The sequence below is a fragment of the Centropristis striata genome, chromosome 13 (assembly GCF_030273125.1).
Source record: "Centropristis striata isolate RG_2023a ecotype Rhode Island chromosome 13, C.striata_1.0, whole genome shotgun sequence".
Lineage (NCBI taxonomy): Eukaryota > Metazoa > Chordata > Actinopteri > Perciformes > Serranidae > Centropristis > Centropristis striata.
This window is the reverse complement of record NC_081529.1, coordinates 15,924,919-15,943,233: the sequence shown is the minus strand read 5'-3', so window position 1 is coordinate 15,943,233 and position 18,315 is coordinate 15,924,919. Positions and strand designations below refer to the sequence as shown.

The 18,315-nt window shown below is 37.2% G+C and overlaps 2 protein-coding genes across 3 annotated transcripts; both read right to left on the bottom strand.

The window, feature by feature from the left end:
• Positions 1–691: 691 nt before the first annotated feature.
• ndufa4a (NDUFA4 mitochondrial complex associated a) lies at positions 692–5,172 on the bottom strand. The gene is made up of 4 exons (XM_059348924.1): positions 5,020–5,172; positions 4,157–4,245; positions 3,675–3,735; positions 692–3,310 (listed from the first exon to the last, which is right to left on the bottom strand). Exons 1-4 carry the CDS (start codon positions 5,059–5,061, stop codon positions 3,254–3,256), a joined length of 249 nt encoding a protein of 82 aa, XP_059204907.1. The 5' UTR covers positions 5,062–5,172; the 3' UTR covers positions 692–3,253.
• A 1,540-nt stretch (positions 5,173–6,712) lies between these two features.
• On the bottom strand, positions 6,713–17,904 carry slc35b1 (solute carrier family 35 member B1). 2 transcript variants are annotated; one of them, XM_059348874.1, is made up of 9 exons: positions 17,365–17,904; positions 15,754–15,857; positions 15,522–15,652; positions 15,387–15,417; positions 12,902–13,062; positions 12,649–12,775; positions 9,201–9,307; positions 7,818–7,971; positions 6,713–7,416 (listed from the first exon to the last, which is right to left on the bottom strand). In XM_059348874.1, the coding sequence occupies exons 1-9, from the start codon at positions 17,487–17,489 to the stop codon at positions 7,364–7,366; spliced, it is 993 nt and encodes a 330-aa protein (XP_059204857.1). In that variant the 5' UTR covers positions 17,490–17,904; the 3' UTR covers positions 6,713–7,363. The 2 variants fall into 2 exon arrangements, with proteins under 2 accessions (XP_059204857.1, XP_059204858.1); XM_059348875.1 differs by lacking the exons at positions 6,713–7,416; positions 7,818–7,971 and adding an exon at positions 8,554–8,730.
• Between the last annotated feature and the right edge of the window lie 411 nt (positions 17,905–18,315).

Genomic DNA, 18,315 nt, shown 5'->3' with positions numbered 1-18,315 from the left:
TCAGCGGCTACAGGGCTTTAATGTCGGGCAACTAAACACTGAACATATGCAAGGATAATCTATTTTCTCTGCACTGCGTTAAAATCCTGAATCAGCATCTCTGCAGCCAAATGTAATAAACAAATAAATGTGCTCTTTATGACTCTACAAATTCATTTTAACCATCTGCATAAAACAATGTTGATCGGTCCCAACCACTGCGGTCCAGACTGAAATATGTCAACAACGAGGCTATTAGATGAGATGGATTGACACAGAATTTTCTGCAGACATTTATGGCCCCAAGAGGACGAGGCTTACAGAGTTTGTGTAATGCTCAATGTACTTTTACTCTTGTGCCACCACAATTTAGATTTGTGGCTTTAAATTAAATGTCTGGAAACTATACTGGACGGATGGCCATAAAATTTGGTACAGACATCACTCTTCTCCTGGGGAACCCTTAATGTAGTGCTACAATAAGGGAAAAGATGACTTGGTTTATGATTAAAAATAATTGTTAAACTAAAGACATTTCCCTCCGGCTCATCTGTTCTTTGTGTTTATTGCAAATTAACAAATGTTCAACAAGCTAAACTAACATGGTGAGCTCAGTAAGCTGATAAACCACTATATCTATAGTCCAGCCTCACAGAACCTGCAGTAGACTCTTTGTGATTTTAAACAGTCATAACAACAAAAATACAAAAAATGTTTTTTTCAAGAGAGTTTATTGTTCAGTTGTAGCAATAATGACCTACAAAATCACAGATACAAAACATTAACACATTTTGTAAAGTTTAGAAAGTGTATCAAAGCCCTTATTTGCAAAGTAATTTTCACAGTCGAGAGTGAAACAACAGTTATTCCCAAACAGGGTGCACGTCTACTGTTGGCATGAGGCACAGAGGGTTTATAGGAAGGTCGTCAAGAGCTCGACTCATTTGAAAGGAGCTTTGAAAAAAGAATTCATCCACATTTTTACATGAACTGTCACACCTGTGAGTGTGTGAAACTAATCAGTGAATAAGTATAAACAGGTAGCTAAGAGTAGCATTAATAACAAAATGATATAAATAAATAGCTAAAAGTAAACTCAAATGGTTAGCTAAAAGTAGGCTACGGGATAAATGGTCAAAATAGTAAATATAGTTAAGTAATTCATAAATGGTTGAAGTAGTTACAGGCACTAACTATACAGTTCAAGAGATGAGTTACAGTTTAAAGTAATGGATAAAATGTTGAAATAGATGAGCGGCTGAAATGTTACAGAATAAACAGTTTAATTAACTAATTAGTTTAAGGTAATAACTAACTAACAGTAAAATTAGTTCTCTAAAAGTAATGGATAAATAGTTATAAATAGATCAGGGAGCTTAACATTATTCATTACAGTTAAAATGGCTCAAATTAGGAGATAAATTGTTGAAATAGTCAGCACAAAGTGATGGAAAAACATTGGAAATAGCTCAAAGTGGTGGTCTAATTTAATTTAGTCAATGGTGTTGGAAAAAGGGTTTTAAAAAATTCTGAAATTGAGGGGTACATGGATGCAATAGTTGAATAGTTGGCTAAAATGATTGGATAAATGGTTTAAATGGTAAGCTAAAAAGTGAAGGAAAGACAGTTGAAATAATTAGTTAAAAGTATTGGATAAACGTTCAAAATAATTAGTGAAAATGTGTGAAATAATGGTTGAAACATTCAGCTCACATATATAGCCAGACCTACCCCCCAGTGCTGTTATCATTTGGAACATTGGGAATACACACGTTCATCTGAACCAACAGGTTGTGGAGGTACCACAGACCAAGAAAGGTTGGAAATCTCTGCTGCACAGACCCTGAATTTAACTGTTTATTTACGTCAAGTTGTTACTTATTTAAATGCATAACATTCAGTAAACCTGAAGCTCAAGTTATGGCCTCTGAAATTTAAAGATGAAATAATTTTGCATGTTAACTTATAACCCTACACTAGCAGCATAGGACAGAGATGTTTTTCTCTTATCACAGAATGATTCAATTATTTTTGTTCCACCCTCAAACATTCAGCCACAGCGGGTCACTTGCTTTTCCATTTTTCCTCCATTAAGATGAAAACCACAGGTTACAGCAGTTACTTCCACTCTCAGGAACTATTGAACTGATTTGGTTATTTTTGGTGCTTTGAATTAACCAGGTGAATATGCTGAAATAATTCAAATGTTGTCCCAGACTGTTGCACGCTGTGCTAGACGTTAATTCTAATTTCCTTCAGGTGAAGAACAAGAGATATGTGAGCGCTCCAGTCGTGGAGAGGGTGGGCGAAGACTTAAGGTGTGGGCTTCTATTCAAATATGAAGGTCTCCTTGACATTTTCTGCACTGCATTGGTTGCTCATCCTTGTCGCATTTTCCCCGAGCTGCATATGGGACAGTGCGACCTGTTGACATTTACAAACTCATCTGGCTGAGAGCGATGGCATTCTATAAGGAGAAACACCTCCACGTGTCCTACCACTGTTTCCAGCGCTCAGAGCGTTACACGTGAACTTGTCATTGCTTTAAACAAACAGAAGTCAACCTTTGCAGGGAGTCATGTTCTCTCACTCTTCCCTTGAAACAGCATCGTCTGAAAACTTGGAAATGTATGCGGCAGTAGCACCGGGGCAGCTGGCAGGTCATAAACTGGACTAAATACTGATGAGGTTTCATAGCCACGTCTTCTGGACTGTCACAGCTGCCACCAGAGGGAGCCCACTGCTCAAATGTGACCAGGTTAAAGTCTGCCCCCGCCATACCGATATGGCTTTGGATAGCAGCCAAGAAGAGTGTGGCCCATAACTCACCAGCAGCTAGGTTAAGGCAGGACAAGGTGAAATGGGGTGAAAGCAAAGCTCATATAGTAACAGCCAAGCATGATGCAACTGTAAACAGCGTGTGGAGGGAGGAAATGCAAGTATGCATATGCACTAGATAAACAATGCAAATTAAAACATGACCCAAGAGCAAAAATATGGAAAGCAAGGTGCCCAAAAACAGAATCACAATGAATGAATGAAACAGGTTATTTTCTCTGTATGGAGGAGAAAAGTCTCCTTCACTTTATTAATGACCATTCAAAATTAGAAATAATACATAATGCTTTGAAACAGGATGCAATGAGGAAACTTAAATATGAATCATTGTGCGGGTTTTTGCCTCTGCATCCCTCAGATTCCTGGAGGAAGATCAGAATGAGGCTGTGTGGATCAGCTCATCTGTTTTTTGCTTTAGGTCCAGCAGATGTGATGTTTAGAAATCGGGGCCCTCCTTCTTCAGCTTGCTGTAGTCCAAGTTAACTGCATAAAACTGGGAAAACAAAACAAAGCTTTGCTCAAGAACAAACAGATATTTCACACACAAAAATGCCATGTTACAGAATCATGAGGTAGTTTATAAATGTCTTGTAATAAAGCAAAATACTTAAGCCTTCTTATTGCCCGGAGTGTGAGCAGTTAATTACTTTATCAGATTTGGTACTACAAATCAGCGTTAAACAGATTATATAATTTCATTAATCCAATTGAAGGAATAATCCACAGCTCAGCAGCAAGTCTGGCAGGGATCCATACTATGATCCCTCAAAATAACCACCTACCCTCTTAAGCACAGAAAAGTAAGACTGTATTACAGCATGATAATCAAAGTTTTTAAAGAGGTGACTGAGGCACACCTTGTACTGAGCAGTTGGGGCCATTTTGTTCCAGGGCTCTGGGTTGTTCTTGCGATCCCAGCTGGAGAGGAGAAATCAGGTATTTGACAGAGATTTACAAGACATGGGAACATATTGAGTTACAATAACTGTCAGCTTCTTTATCCTTTGCCTCATCTACAAATCTCAATTATAGCACACAACATGTACCCACCTCCAAACATTTCACAATTTGGAAAAGGGTAGTAAAATAAAGGACACAAGAAGGTTTCTAGGGCTGCACCCTCTTTGTTGGTTTTAGTCTACTAACATTTCTTCAGTTGGTTATAGTGATAGTGCTGATTTATTTATTTCCAAGTTACTTATGAGCATGTGTCCGGCAGTGGAGGAACTCAGTTTTACCGCTCTGTCAAATAAATCCAAACTAATCAATTAGTTGCCAAAATTGTACACATTTTCAAATAATAACTTCTTGAGTTTAGACACCCAAAAGTTTTCCTCACCTGACATCAGGGTTTCTCAAGGCCAGACGGGCGAGGTACATCATGGACATGCATGCCCCTCCACCGATGAAGAAGAAGAGGGGGATGAGCTGTTACAGACCGGAAAATAAGAAACCTGCATCAACTTAAAGACTAAACGTCACAGCTCAAGAAAAAGCACTTTGTCCATAAACAAAGAGCCTGCTGGCATTGTGTAAACATTAAACACCCCCCTGCACGACTAGCCAGGGCAAAACAGCTTTAAAACTGACTATAAAATGTGACAAACATTACATCTGTTCACGGATATTTGTCCTTGCAGACTACAGCTGGTTTGTGTTGCCGTAAGTTTACCCACTCACAATGTTTACATCTTTCCTTCACTTCTTGGCAAACTAATTTAACTCCTTCAAGTCAAATAACAAGCCACACCCAAATATCTTGGACATGGTCAAGTTTTACTCATTCAAGTAAACACTTAGAAATGCTCCTCGCTAACGCCAGCTAACTCGCTAACCAGGAGAACCAGATGCTATTGACAGCAGCGGACCCTCTTCGTGGCTAATATCGACTTGTGTGTGAAACCGTGACCTGATATGACTCCAAAACATCCACTGATAAAAGTATTTGGCATTTGCTAGAGTAGGAAACTGTTTATTCATTCATAACTGTAACAGAATGACAAATACATATTAGACCATCCTTTCATATATTCAGCTGAACTTCTCAAAGTCAGTGCGGTCAAAGTGGAAGTACTAGCTAAGCTAACGCTAACTAGTTTAGCTAGGCTACGTTAGCAACACAAACTCACTGGTAACGGTGATGAAGATTAAATTAAAACCCCTCACGTTAATTTTAACTGAACATAACCGGGATGTACTTACAGCTGGGTGACTTTTTAGCTGTTTACGGACTGTGGCGAGCATTTTGACGCTCCTGACGGCTGACTTTGGACAGAAATAAACGGATTACGTTGACTCTTGCCAAAACGCTGCTCAATTTAATCTGAGATCGGGCGGAAGAAAGGCCGTCAAAAACACATAGGATGCTTCCAGAATGCCTGATCAAAACACACAGTTATTCATTATTATTTATACCATGCAGAGCGTTTGTGTAATACTGAATGTAGTAAACACAGTTTGATTTTGTAAGGTTTTATAAATATGATGCTGTGTCGCTTCATTTTGTATTTCCAAACTGCAATTTAATCTGGCAAAACTAAAGTGGCTAAGATTTTGCCACAATCACCAGATTTCAACCCAAATCAATCAATACACCTACATTAAACATATATTATTCTTACTAACGAGCTGAAGTTACACTCTAAATGTACATATATTTAATTATTTGTATTTAATTCTGACACCACGTCCCTAAAGTTATATTTGATTATTTAATTGATCAAATTGTGCGATAAACACTGCCTCCAGTTGCATTGGTTTACTTGTTTTTGTATAATTAAAAAGCAAGTATTTAACAATAAATAAATAAGAAACAGATATACTTAATTATTGTTAGTGCCATGATGGAGAATAACAGGGTAAACAGTCCACTTGTATCAGTGTGAGAAGATGGACTGTCTCTATCACACTGTGGCAGCAGGGGGCGCTGTTTCCAACAAAGCCAGTTAGTTTTAATCAATAACGTTTAACGAGCTGTCCCCTGAATTATAATATCATTAATATTAATAATCATTAATTTTAGTTTTCTGTTTCTTCATTCTGTTTATAACAGAGATGCTTATTCCCTGCATTTGGCAAATGTTGATTTGACAATATTTAATTATTATATATTGGTGTGTAGTGTACAGTTTTTTTAGTTGTATTTCTATATTTGAAGTGAATTACAGTTTTATGACACTGAAAGCTGTATAAATATAGAAGTCCAACTAGGGACGAGAGTTAAAAATGAACAATAGCTATAAACTCTGTGCAGCACTTCAGTATCATTAACTATATTAAATTGCATCATTCCTTGAAAATAAAATACATTTTATTTCCAATATGCTTATGTGCATTCCCACTATTAAAATGTGTTTAAATACTATTACTTCAATGAGCCAATACAATTTTTTAAAAAGATTAAAACATTGTATAAGCTTAATTTTAAATAGTTTTTCCTGCTCAAAAATATCAAACATTCTCAATAGCATCAATCAAAATCAGTTGTAGTGTCGGAAGAAAATACTCAGATCTTTTCAGTGCAGAAATCCTTAGGTGCAATTAAAAGTCATGTAATCACAATTTTACTTGTACATGAAGATCAAATAGAGATAAATTAGGTATCAATAGGCAAATGAAAATGTAATTATGATTATTTCGACTGACATTAATATAGGATTCACAATATTGGAGGGGATTATAATTTTTCCAACACTGTTCTAATTTTCTCTCTTTTTTTAAATAGCTACTCAAAATATATATAATTGAAAAATGATCCACCACTGTTTAAGTGATGCTTTGTAACAAGTTTCTAATAAAGTTTTTAATTGGTAAGTTAAAAGTGACTGCTGTAAAAAAGACTGGTGTGAACCAATCAAGTGATGTTGGTGTAATAAAAAGAAAAATCACCATGGAATATCACAATTTCCCTTTTATGGTAAGTCATTTTCAACTTGTAGAAAATAAAAGTAAAAACAGTTTAATAGTAAGATTGGACGACAGGCTACATAGAACCATTTATATTTTATAAATGACATGATGCTTGGCTGATTGTTTGCCAAGAAATAAAAATGTGTGATAGTTACACATATTCAAGCAACGACTTGTAAACAAAGCCCTATTTGGTGGCAAGTTCATGAGTTTAAATGCTGGAAACGTTATGTCTTAGGCGTTGTTTGGTTTCAACATCCATCCAAGGGAGGTGAGCTGGTTTCAGAAACATAAAGATTTGTCTAAATACAGTATTTATCACCTGCGTCTTTCAGCTAGTCCAAACCCTCCACAACAGAGGAGCATCTTGTGGTAAAAAAAAAAAAAAAAAAAGAGTAATTGGCTTGTCACAGTTCATTCAGGACTTGATCCCAAGTAAAATGCATCTCTCCGACATATCAACAGTACCCAACAGAAGCTGGACTCTCTTTTTAAATACAGTTAAGTTAAAAATCTGACCGAACTTAAACAAATCATAGGCATTACAGTCTGCCTGTACAAGATGTCTTATGAAAATAAGATACTGGCTATAGAGTGTTTCCATTTTGCAGTCTTTCCATCTTTTTCTCCATATGTTTTAGTGTGTTGTCTTCTTGGGGGTTTTGCCAAATTTAGCATCCAGTCCGAGACCTAAAGTTAAAAAAACAAAGATGTAACAAAGGAGAAGCAAATTAAAGCCTCGGCAGTTAAACAGAAATCATTTTATACTCTGGATTAGAGCAATAAAATGATAAAAAATCTGAGCATTTCGTCATCTTGTCTAACTATGTGTGAGTCATATATTGACTCCCCTTCAGCTATACTCTCAATGCATAATTTACCACTCAACCAAATTGTTTGCGTGGGAAGTCTAAGTATTCCCCAATTGGACCCAATTGTTTGTTATAACAAACACATACAGTAACTTTCCAAGAAACAGCTGAAAGCTTCAATTATGTTTTTTGTACAGCTTATAGTCATGGATGTCATTGATTCCCCAGGGATACAGTGCATTAATAGGAAAAAAGGCAAGAACCAGAATAAACCCTCACCGAGGAACACCAGGACGGTGCCAGTCCACTGCATCGAACTCATGACGTTGCCGAACAGAATAACGGAGCCGAGGATGGTGAAGAACTTCCTGGTGGTGGTGACGATGGAGCAGGTCAGAGGCCCAAAGTGCACCACCGTCATGAAGATGAAGGTCTAGTAGAGGAGGTTTATAAACATAAACACACACACACACACACACACACACACACACACACACACACACACACACACACACACACACACACACACACACACACACACACACACACACACACACACACACACACACACACACACACACACACACACACACACACACACACACACACACAGATTAAGAAATGTAATTTGGACTTAAACTGTAATCAGAGGGTATTTATTCACAAACTTATATCAAACAATTTCTTCTAAAAACGTATCTGAAATTCATGGCATTCATGGCTTCGCCTGTATCCTGATCAATCACAAAGTGGCTCATTTACATTTACCAGACGCTTTTATCCAAAGCGATTTACAGGCAAAAAAGGGGAACAATCAAGGTATAGTGCAATAAGAGCCATTAGTGCAGCAATAAGTGCTAGTGACAATTTGTTAAGGGGTAGAATTGTCATGTGGTGCTCAGAGAGAAGATGCTCTCTGAAGAGCTGGGTCTTCAGGAGTTTTTTTTAAAGGTAGAGAAAGTAAGCTCTGCTATATCTGCTATTTTAATCCAAATGGGACCATAATTAACCAAATGAACATCCTGATGTATTAAAGAAGAGGTAAAACGCGCAATTGAGACCATAAACTGATTAGAAAAACAATTAATGAGTTAGCATCATTAAATCTTTTTTGCACTATGGAAAGACGCCCCCTGCTGGCCATTACAAAGAATGCAGGTTCAAAGTGCACCACCATCATGAAGATGAAGGTCTGGTAAAGTAAATGCATAAGACACAATAAGGAATGTAATTTAGATTTGCATTGTAATCTTTTATTCCAAAGCTTATATCAAACAATTTCCAGTTTGCAGAATATCTTTTAAATTGACAAACATCGTACGTGTAATTCACGCCTGTATCCTGATTAATAAAGTAGCTTTGCTCTCAAACATACCCTGCTTTATCATCTATTTTACTCTAAATGGGAACATATTGTACTAAATCAACATCCTGTTGTATTGAAGAAGACTTGAAATTATCATCAAATCAAGTGAGAAGTCAGCACCTCTTTTTGCAACCACTTGAGTTGCCCCCTGCTGGCCATTACAAAGAATGCAGGTTTAAAGCGCTTCCACATTGGCTTCACTTTTCAGACCTGGAGGCTACTTCCACTTCTTTCATACAGTCTTTGGGTATAACACAACACAAGCTGACATCTCATACAAGTTTACATCCACCCACCTGGCCTAGAGAACTGGTGAGTCCGAACAGCAGGATATTGTAGATGATGCTCGGGTGGCGTTCAGTAAAACTGAGGAATTCCCAAACCTCCCCTGTCCACAAAACCGCTGAGAGCAGAGAGGAAAAAAAGAACATTCTTCTCATTTTTTAAAAATAACTCAGTAATTACATATAAAGGGCTTTATGCAGAAAGCGATATGAAGAAATTTCCTATTATTCCAGCAGCATTTTAAAAGTAATATTCAAGCATTTTTCAAGCACTTTTAAGGTACCTAAACCAAAGATTTCCAGATTCAAAGACTTTATCACCCCTAAATTATTCTAATAAAGTTTACTGAATTAATTTATACCCACAACAATTAATTGAATTATACACTTTGTTTATTTTACCAGCTGTTCATATTCATTCTGAAGTTTTACACGAGTGATTGAACAGATGAAAACACCAGATTATGTTGAAAATCAAGTGTAATCAAATTCACACATTTTCCTAACCTTGAAAACATAACGGTTAAAAAATAGCATTTTTCAAACTTTCAAGACTCTGTTTGAACCAAATCACTTTATGATATGAATATGAGTTATTTCTAGCACTAACCGATCTTATTTTTGTTCTTCACTTAGGTAAGACAACATTTTCTAAGTGGTTGAGAGCAAAAAGAGAAAACATCTGATTCTCACAGTCCACACATTGTTTGCAAGAAGTTCTAGATTTAAGGAAGATTAAAAAAAACCCCCACAAATATCATAAAATCAAACAAAGATTATTATATTTTATTATATTTATATATTAGATTAATATATAGTTTAGTTGTGTATTGATATTCCTGTTACACTAATACCGATGCTCTGGAAAATCATGTTTATTTTAAGTTTTTTTAAAATATGTTGATTTAACTAATGTTAAAGTTCTTATTCTTAAAGCTTTTTTGGGGGTGGCATTTCTTCGATTCTTGTGCAAGTTTTAGAGTATCTGCATCAGTCACAAAACCTGTACTTATATAATGTTTAGGGGGTGTTTCTATGCTCATAAACACCTGGGTAAGAGCACACCTGGATTGTTATAAACGTTTGGATCATCTGGAGCTTATTTTTTCTCTTCACAATGAAATTAAGAGAAAATATAAGACAAATTTAAGAGAATATTGCTGCATGAGGCTCAATGTCACAATTAGTTGTCTCATCCTTGTCACTGATGTGCTGACCAAATCAGATCATCCTGCTCATAGTGTGGGCATACAACACCACCAAGTGGTGGAAAGTGGTAACAACAGTCAGATGAAGCTGGTGTGGGGGTGTCATGGATTCGTGGGAGTGGAGGTATATGAATACTCTTGTATCATGGGAAATACTTCAAAGCTGTACTCCTTCTAAAGATGTAGCAGCAGTGTCTTTAGGTTTATGCAGAAACTAAACCTGAGGACCTTTGAAGACATTTTAATGCATCAGGAACTGAATTTATTGCTTTTGAAAAAGCTAGCTTTTAAAAAAAAAAAAAAATGATATAGCCTATTAAAGAGGGAGGCACAGGAGAGATTGGCACTCACTAAAAGATAGCAGGCACTGCCAATTAGTTTAGTTCTAACAGTCTCTCAGTTCCCATACTAGCTTTGACCTTTTGATCTTTATCTTACAGCCCATTAGTGCCTAACCTTAGAAAGCCCCTCATTATATTGTATTTGTTTTATGCGCCTTGTGCTTCAGTATATTACAGTAACCTCCTCACTGAACTGCAGGCTTTGAGGTGCAGGATTTCTTATCTATAGAGATAACACTGAACACTTCGCCTTGACTGAATTAATGAGTTTTTGGCTCTTGAGGGAATAGTTTTCACCTTTTCTTATAGAGCCTCCATCGCAGCCGCTAGTTGTTTTTGTTTGCATTTTTTAAAACTTTTTTCCGATTGCCATTAGCTAAAGCAAGACAGCAGCTATCAAGCCTGGAATAACCGTCACCATACAAACATTTATGACATAACATTTTATAACAAATCACACCAACAGCAATGATAGAAGTCAGTGGCTGATTAGAGCTGCAAATAGTCGATCGGCAGAAAAATAAGATAATAGAATAACTATTAGTCGTTTTTTCATGCAAAGATGGCAGAAAATGCTGTTTTCAGCCTCAAGATTTTCTCTGTTTTATATCATGTTAGACTGAGCAATGAAACCAGACATTTAAAGACATCAGAAACTAAGATTTTCCTGCATTTTATCGACCAAATGATTGATCGATGAATAGGCCTGTCGCGATAATTGGAAAATTAGACTTATCATATAACACATGGACATTATCACTGTAATTGTGGATGACCTCGATATCTTCAGCCAACATAATGTTTGACCAACAGCAGGTTTTACCGACTATCATAAGAGCTGGGCGCAGCGCCTAAGCATGTTTTCAAAGCTTGTTTTCCTAAGCCCAATGAAGAGAAATAAAAAAATATTTCTCCTTTGTCATCATTACATGCGACATGAATTGGTCTTAAAATTACAAAAATATAATTTATCGCAATAATTTCTTGGACAATATATCTAACAAAAGTAGTTACCGTCACAGGCCTATCGATTCATCTAAAAAAAGTAAACACCAGATTTATTGTTAAATGCAAGCCCTACTTGAAACCAAAACATCTTAAAGCGTTATGACAAATAGCTGCTGTTTGTTTATAATAGCATGGTAATAAAAGACCTCAGCATATATTTAAGACATGTTAATTAATGTGGGCCTTCAGTTCAGATATTTTAGAGATGTAAAATGTGACTGTAAATGAGACGTTTTATAAGTACATGTGAAAAGCTGCAGCAAACCCAAGTGTACTGTATGGTGTGGCACTGGTGAGCATGTAAACAAAGTATATGACTATTATAAGTTTTAGCTCAAGAGAACCCAGCAATCAAGTGCCAGGATATACAAATACTAAGTACACCCTGGACAGGTTGCAGTGCTGACACATAGACAACCATTCACGCTCTCATTCACTCCTTCGGGCAATTTAGAGTCAGATTAAACCCAGGCTGCATGTTTTTGGACTGTGGGAGGAAGTTGGAAGACCTGGAGAGAATACTAAACCAGCTGAATATAATTTTTCAAATGTTCTGGGTCAATTCTGTGTGGATAAATTAACATTATAGTGTTACAAAACAGCCATTCACGTCCCAAAAATAAATTTTAACCTTTGCTTTTAGTGCTCTCTGACAAATTGCATTTGTTTTCTAACAAGACGTTTAGTGCTCCCGTGTTTGCTTCATTCTGCTATAACTTGGCAGCACTGAAGCACATGAAGGTGATTTTGCTCATTAGTTTCTCCTCTCTGGCTGCAGGTGTGCCAATCAGTGAAATGGCCCGGTGTAGTTTTGGTTGGAGAGAAAAGCCCTCCGTGCTTCCTGGCACTTCACGGCACATATTCATTTGGACGAGAGTTTGGCGGAGAGCACAGTGGACTCACCTACTCCCAGAACCAGAGTGGACCACATGTTGATGTTCAGCATCATGTGGTTGGCAGTCGTCTGGAAGCGAGCCCTCATGTGGTCCTGGGCCACGCCGGTCAGACCGTCCAATGTCAGAGAGACCAGCTACGAAACAAACATCCGAGCCATGACACAAATGTCAGTACAAGGAACAGTAACAAGGCTATATAGCAGGAGGGAGGCGCAGATAGATCATGAAATGGATGGAACATAAATCGATTTTTCACTCACCAACAGAATCTCTCCAAACCCAAACACATGGTCATCTGCAACAGCTGAGCTCTTGTTGGGTTTGTAGAGGAACAGCGCCACACCGCTCACAATAAGCAGCACACACAGATACTTAGCCAGCGGGTACTTCTTCCTCAGTATCGTCACACCGAGGATCATCACTGCAACAACACAACAACAGCATGAAGGGTGGCTTTTAGCCACAGATACCAAGGTGACATGAGCCATTTGTGATCCCTTTTAATTGTTTCCAGATTGCATTTTAGTTTTGTGCAAGTTCTGTGTTTTTGTTTATAATCTTTCTGAATATTGTGTATTAGGATTTAATCTCAATTTGTCATCAAAAAGAGTGTCTCATCATGTGGTTGGATGAATAAAATACGAACAAAAAGATAAAATAAGATAAGATGAGATATGACTTTATTTATCCCACAGTAGGGAAATTTAGTGGTTACAGCAGCTTAAGGTACAGACACATATTATATCATATGAATTAATTTCATGTAACACAACATTGCTCTGATTTTATAAAAGGAAAGGACTTCAATACATATTAGAGTCCGACTGATACGGAACTTTTGAGGCCGATGCCCATATTGTTAGAGGGGGAAATTCATCGATAACCAGCTGGAGCTGGAATGAATTGTTTTTTTTATGTGGATTGTGCACTGATATTTACCCAGAGAGGTACTTTCTCAAACATAAACCTTTATTAATATTATATAAATTATACAAATGATGAATTGCACTGTCAGCCAATTCTATAAATGAGAAAATAAGAATATATCAGTCTATGGAATAAATACAGTTAAAATAATGACTTTGATTGTACGCGGTTCTTGCACATATTCTTAAAGGTCCAGTCAATCATATACTGACAAAACATCCCAATAGTTGTTCTTCTGACTTACTTTAGTCAGTAAGTACTCATTTGGATATTTCTCTTCCCTAAATATAGCTGTAAATTCCTCTGTTTTTTGGATACGGAGGAGCTGATCCCCGCCCTTGGTAAAACACCAACACAGAGAGCAGAGGACGGCAGCGGTGCGCCCTTAAATGACCCCAAAGTACTGCAGAATATTTTTTTTCTGTTTTCATGGAAGAAAAACACAGATTTTCATGCTGCAGTTACCATCTCAGAATATATCAGTTTTACATAATTATATTATCTTCATCAGTTTCAATGACCCTTAACAGAGTGAAAGCAGAAGGTTTTTTTTGTTGTTGTGTTATAATTGAAACTTGAAACCATTTTTGAATGTTAATATGTGTAAAAAGTCTCTTTTTTTATAAATGAAATACTGTTAATTTGTATACCAGTGTGTGCAGAGAAACGGGTAAACTGCTGCAACATTAATGGACATTTTGGCAAATTCCACAATATTCTGCTATTTACAGTCGATTCGATTTTTATTATTGAGTTCAGGGAATTTGTCTAGCATTTTCCTTCATCGCATAAAATCACAGGGTCCTAGGTTTGAGGATATTCCAGCCTGGATGCAACATGTCAGGCCTTCACCCCTGGAAGTGGGAAATATAGATTGTGAAAGCAAGTGTGTGTGTGTGTGTGTGTGTGTGTGTGTGTGTTTCTGTACGTGTAACAAGAGATAACCAAACTGTAGGCGGCGAGATACGAGCTCCATGTAAGCAGAACATACTGTAACCTGCTACATGTGCTCTCAGCTCCACACATGTGAAACGTTTTTGTTTATTCAGTGTGTCCTTGATCAGTTTAGAAAGATATCAGACTCTTTGTTTGTCAAGCACCGTATAGACACATGGAAAAATGTACATCAGCAGCACTTTACATGCATTGCATTTTTGCTTTTCACAAAGAGCAATCACAACTTTAAACATCTGGTTGATTGAGCTGTTAGTCCTCCGCTGATTTTTGCAGTGAGCATGAGATGTATCAGACTGCACCTGATTTGAGTGTTTTCACAACTATTTGCTCTTTTGCAGCACATAGCATATAAAAACAAATATTCAGGTATTGTTGTTACATAACAGCTCCAAGGAATTGTTTTAGAAAGGTACACAAACCCTAAATGATCATTTTTATATCGGTTGCTGACCCTGTATAAAAATGTTTTTCTCGCATGCCTCCAAAATGAACAGGAAATCAGAAAATTCTTGATGAATTAAAGTAACAAAGGGTCCCGTTCAACAGCAACTCAGAGCCAGACGAATAGCGCACACATGCACACGCTATGCAAGTATTTTCAATAGTATTAGAAAATTTAGATTTTTATAAAGGCAGCTCCTTATTTCTCCATTTAATCAAGGATAATCTCAGTTTTTGGATTCTTTGTCCACTGTTGAGGCCTTCAAGAAAAACTAAGGTTTAAAATGATCATTTTGGGTTAAAGTGTTTCCTTAACTGTGGTGATATTATTTCTTTTGTACAATCATATTATGAATGTGTTATGCATGTAACCAGGTGAAGGTGCAGGCAGAAAGCAGAGGGCTAACTTAAGTGATTTACCTGGAATAGGCTTGCAGGACTTCCCCAACACCTATCAACAACAAAAACACAGCTTTAGGACACATTAAGCATTAATAAATTCATAAGAAGTATGTTGTCCAAATAACATTGCCCCACCTGAAAGGGCTGACTCACCTGTGTGGGGTAGTTGACATACTGAAGGGCAGAGTTACTGGACACCATGGCTCCAAGATAAGAGAGGGAACACAGCCCATAGAGCCAGCTCTTGGTGTGATCCGGCTTGGAGCCCTCAAAAAACTGGATCACTGATGATAAAAAAGAAGATTTAGCTTCAGGAACATATTTGGGATGCTTTTTAATATCAAACACTTTTTTGTGTGTGTTTTTTTACTGTCTACATACTCACAGATCTTAGCAAACAAAGCACTGACAATACACTGGATGCAGACAAGTGTCCGTGCAAATCTGAATTTCTCCTTTTGTTCTCCCTGACCATATTCACCTCGAGTGCTGGAAGAGTCAGAGAGAGAGTTGAGTAAAACAGATCACACACAACCTGAGAGTGAAGTAGCCTATAACAGCCCTCTTGGCAGAGGCATGAGTGATTGTAGGTTTAACAGTGGAGTACTTTCATGCGTGTCCAAGCTATGAAAAGGCCACTCAGAAAGAAGAGACCGTAATGCATGACATTACAGCTGACAGGGTCGGGTGGGTTGCGGTGACATTTAGCTAGGGGATCAAGGATCTTTAGTAGCTTGCTTGCTGGTGTCAATGTTCAATTTTCACCAAGAAGTCATATGAAACATTTATGTGAATGTTGTTTCATAAGAAAATATAATGGAAGTCAATCATTTAGGTTTGTGAAAGGGCTTAGGTGAGGCACCAGTTTCGAGTCATCATTTTGAAACCAGATATGATCCCTGTCTAGTGACAACATACCATGCCTCAGTTACTCCATTACATTTTACATTACATGTCATTTAGCAGACGCTTTTACTCCTTCTAGAGAACCACAAATAACCACTGTTATGAAAATACATTTAAAAATAATAATAATATATACTGTATATGTGTAAAAAAAACATGTATGATGGCTATAACACAACAGGTTTAGTAAACTAGAAATAGAAACCATCTGCTCATAGTTCATGGGTCAATAATTAGCATTTTCTAATAGGAGCAGTTGTCACGCATGAACATGAACATGAACCAAGCAGGTCAGCCAACTTTTACTTAAATAATAGACATTTAATCAAAGTATGAACAATTTTATTTGCTGTAAACTCATAACAAAAGGGATAATGTCACAATAACTTTAGTGAAATAGATATCACGCCAAACTCCATTCAAAAGTCTGACGATTTAATGTCAAATTTGCCTTTCGCATTGGTAAAGACAATGACACCTCGTATTAGATTGCAAATTGAATCGTTTGAATGTACCAACACATGCAGTACTTTGTTTTGCAATGCATATAGCTTTGTCATATTAAAATAAAGCTTATTTTGATTCGATATGTAAGCAAACATTAAGTTGGATTTTTTTTAATAGAGTCTGGCACAGCACAAAACGACAACTTTAACGTGAACCAAGCAGGTCGCCAACTTTCACTTACATAATAGACATTTAATAAAAGTATGAATGTTGTATTTGCTGTAAACGCATAATAAAAACTATCAACGAGGGATAATGACAATAGCTTTAGTGCAATAGATTTCAGGCCAAACTCCATTCAAAAGTCTGACGATTTAATGTCAAATTTGCCTTTCGCATTGGTAAAGACAATGTTATACACCTCGTATTAGATTGCATAACGAATCGTTTGAATGCACTAGCATGTGCAGTACTTTGTTTTGCACTACATATAGTTTTATCATAATAAACTAAAGCTTGTATTGATTCGGGAACTGCCGATATGCAAGCGAACATTAAATCGGCAGTTTTCTGAGTGGGGTTTGGTAAAGAACAGAGCGAAATCTGTAATTCTCACCAAGCAGGTTAACTAAACGTTACTTACATGGTCTCTTGTAATATCCCGTAGTAAAAGTAACAGACGAAGACTCCGAGGAAGCAAACCATGAACCGTACCCGCATATTGTCCCACATGGAGGCGGGTTTACCAGCTCCCTTTCCCGCAGCCATGCTCGCGTCCAGCAGCCCCGGTATGTGGACTGACACCGCTCCGCTGCCCGCTCCCCTCACACCGACGTCCCGCTCCACTATAGCCGAGGTGACGAGCCCGGAAATGGTGCTCGCGTTGTCCTGTTAGGTGTGGTTTCTGTGGCAGGTAAAGGTTTTGTTCTCCAAACGTTGTTGTGCACAGTAAACTGTTTATTTGCTCAAGCTTGCTAGCGGTTCCTTGACTCCTGTACAGCTGCACAGACAGATATCATGTAATTTGTTTGTTCTGTGTCATTCTCATTCATTTAAGTCTCTCCTTCAGGGCGGCTGGAAAATTATAAACCCCTCACCCCACCTGGGAGTCTGTAACTGTGCTGCCAGCAGAGAACAGTCCGTGTTTTCATTTCACTAATTAAAACCTGCAATTAGTGGAAAAAAATCTCTCGCGTCAGGAAAATTGGTTTTATGAAAGGACCTCAGTGGTGTCAACAGCTATGCCTGAACAATTAGATTCTTATGTTTATGAATAGTACACAAATACATGATAGTGTGATTCAATGTAAATAAAATAAAAACCACAAATACAGGAGGAGGAGTAGCGATAGGCCTAAAATAATGTTGTTGTTATTATTATTATTATTATTATTAATGTGGAAATGCTCTCTTACAAGTAAGAATCATAGTGCATTCAAAATATTATTATTGGTATTGTTATTGTTATTGTTATTATTATTATTATTACTAGGGTGGAAATGCTCTCTTACAAGTAAGAACCATAGTGCATTCAAAATATTATTATTGGTATTGTTATTGTTATTGTTATTATTATTATAAGGCTGGAAATACT

Bases quoted from the DNA above. Each gene is read 5' to 3' on its own strand.
- ndufa4a (XM_059348924.1), bottom strand. From the start codon at position 5,061: ATGCTCGCCACAGTCCGTAAACAGCTAAAAAGTCACCCAGCT. The intron at 4,246-5,019 runs GTAAGTACATCC...GGTCTGTAACAG, and splicing joins AGCTAAAAAGTCACCCAGCT to CTCATCCCCCTCTTCTTCTT. The intron at 3,736-4,156 runs GTGAGGAAAACT...TCTCCTCTCCAG, and splicing joins TTGAGAAACCCTGATGTCAG to CTGGGATCGCAAGAACAACC.
- slc35b1 (XM_059348874.1), bottom strand. From the start codon at position 17,489: ATGGCTGCGGGAAAGGGAGCTGGTAAACCCGCCTCCATGTGGGACAAT. The intron at 15,653-15,753 runs GTGAGTATGTAG...TTTTATCATCAG, and splicing joins TGCTTTGTTTGCTAAGATCT to TGATCCAGTTTTTTGAGGGC. The intron at 15,418-15,521 runs GTGAGTCAGCCC...TGTTGTTGATAG, and splicing joins ATGTCAACTACCCCACACAG to GTGTTGGGGAAGTCCTGCAA.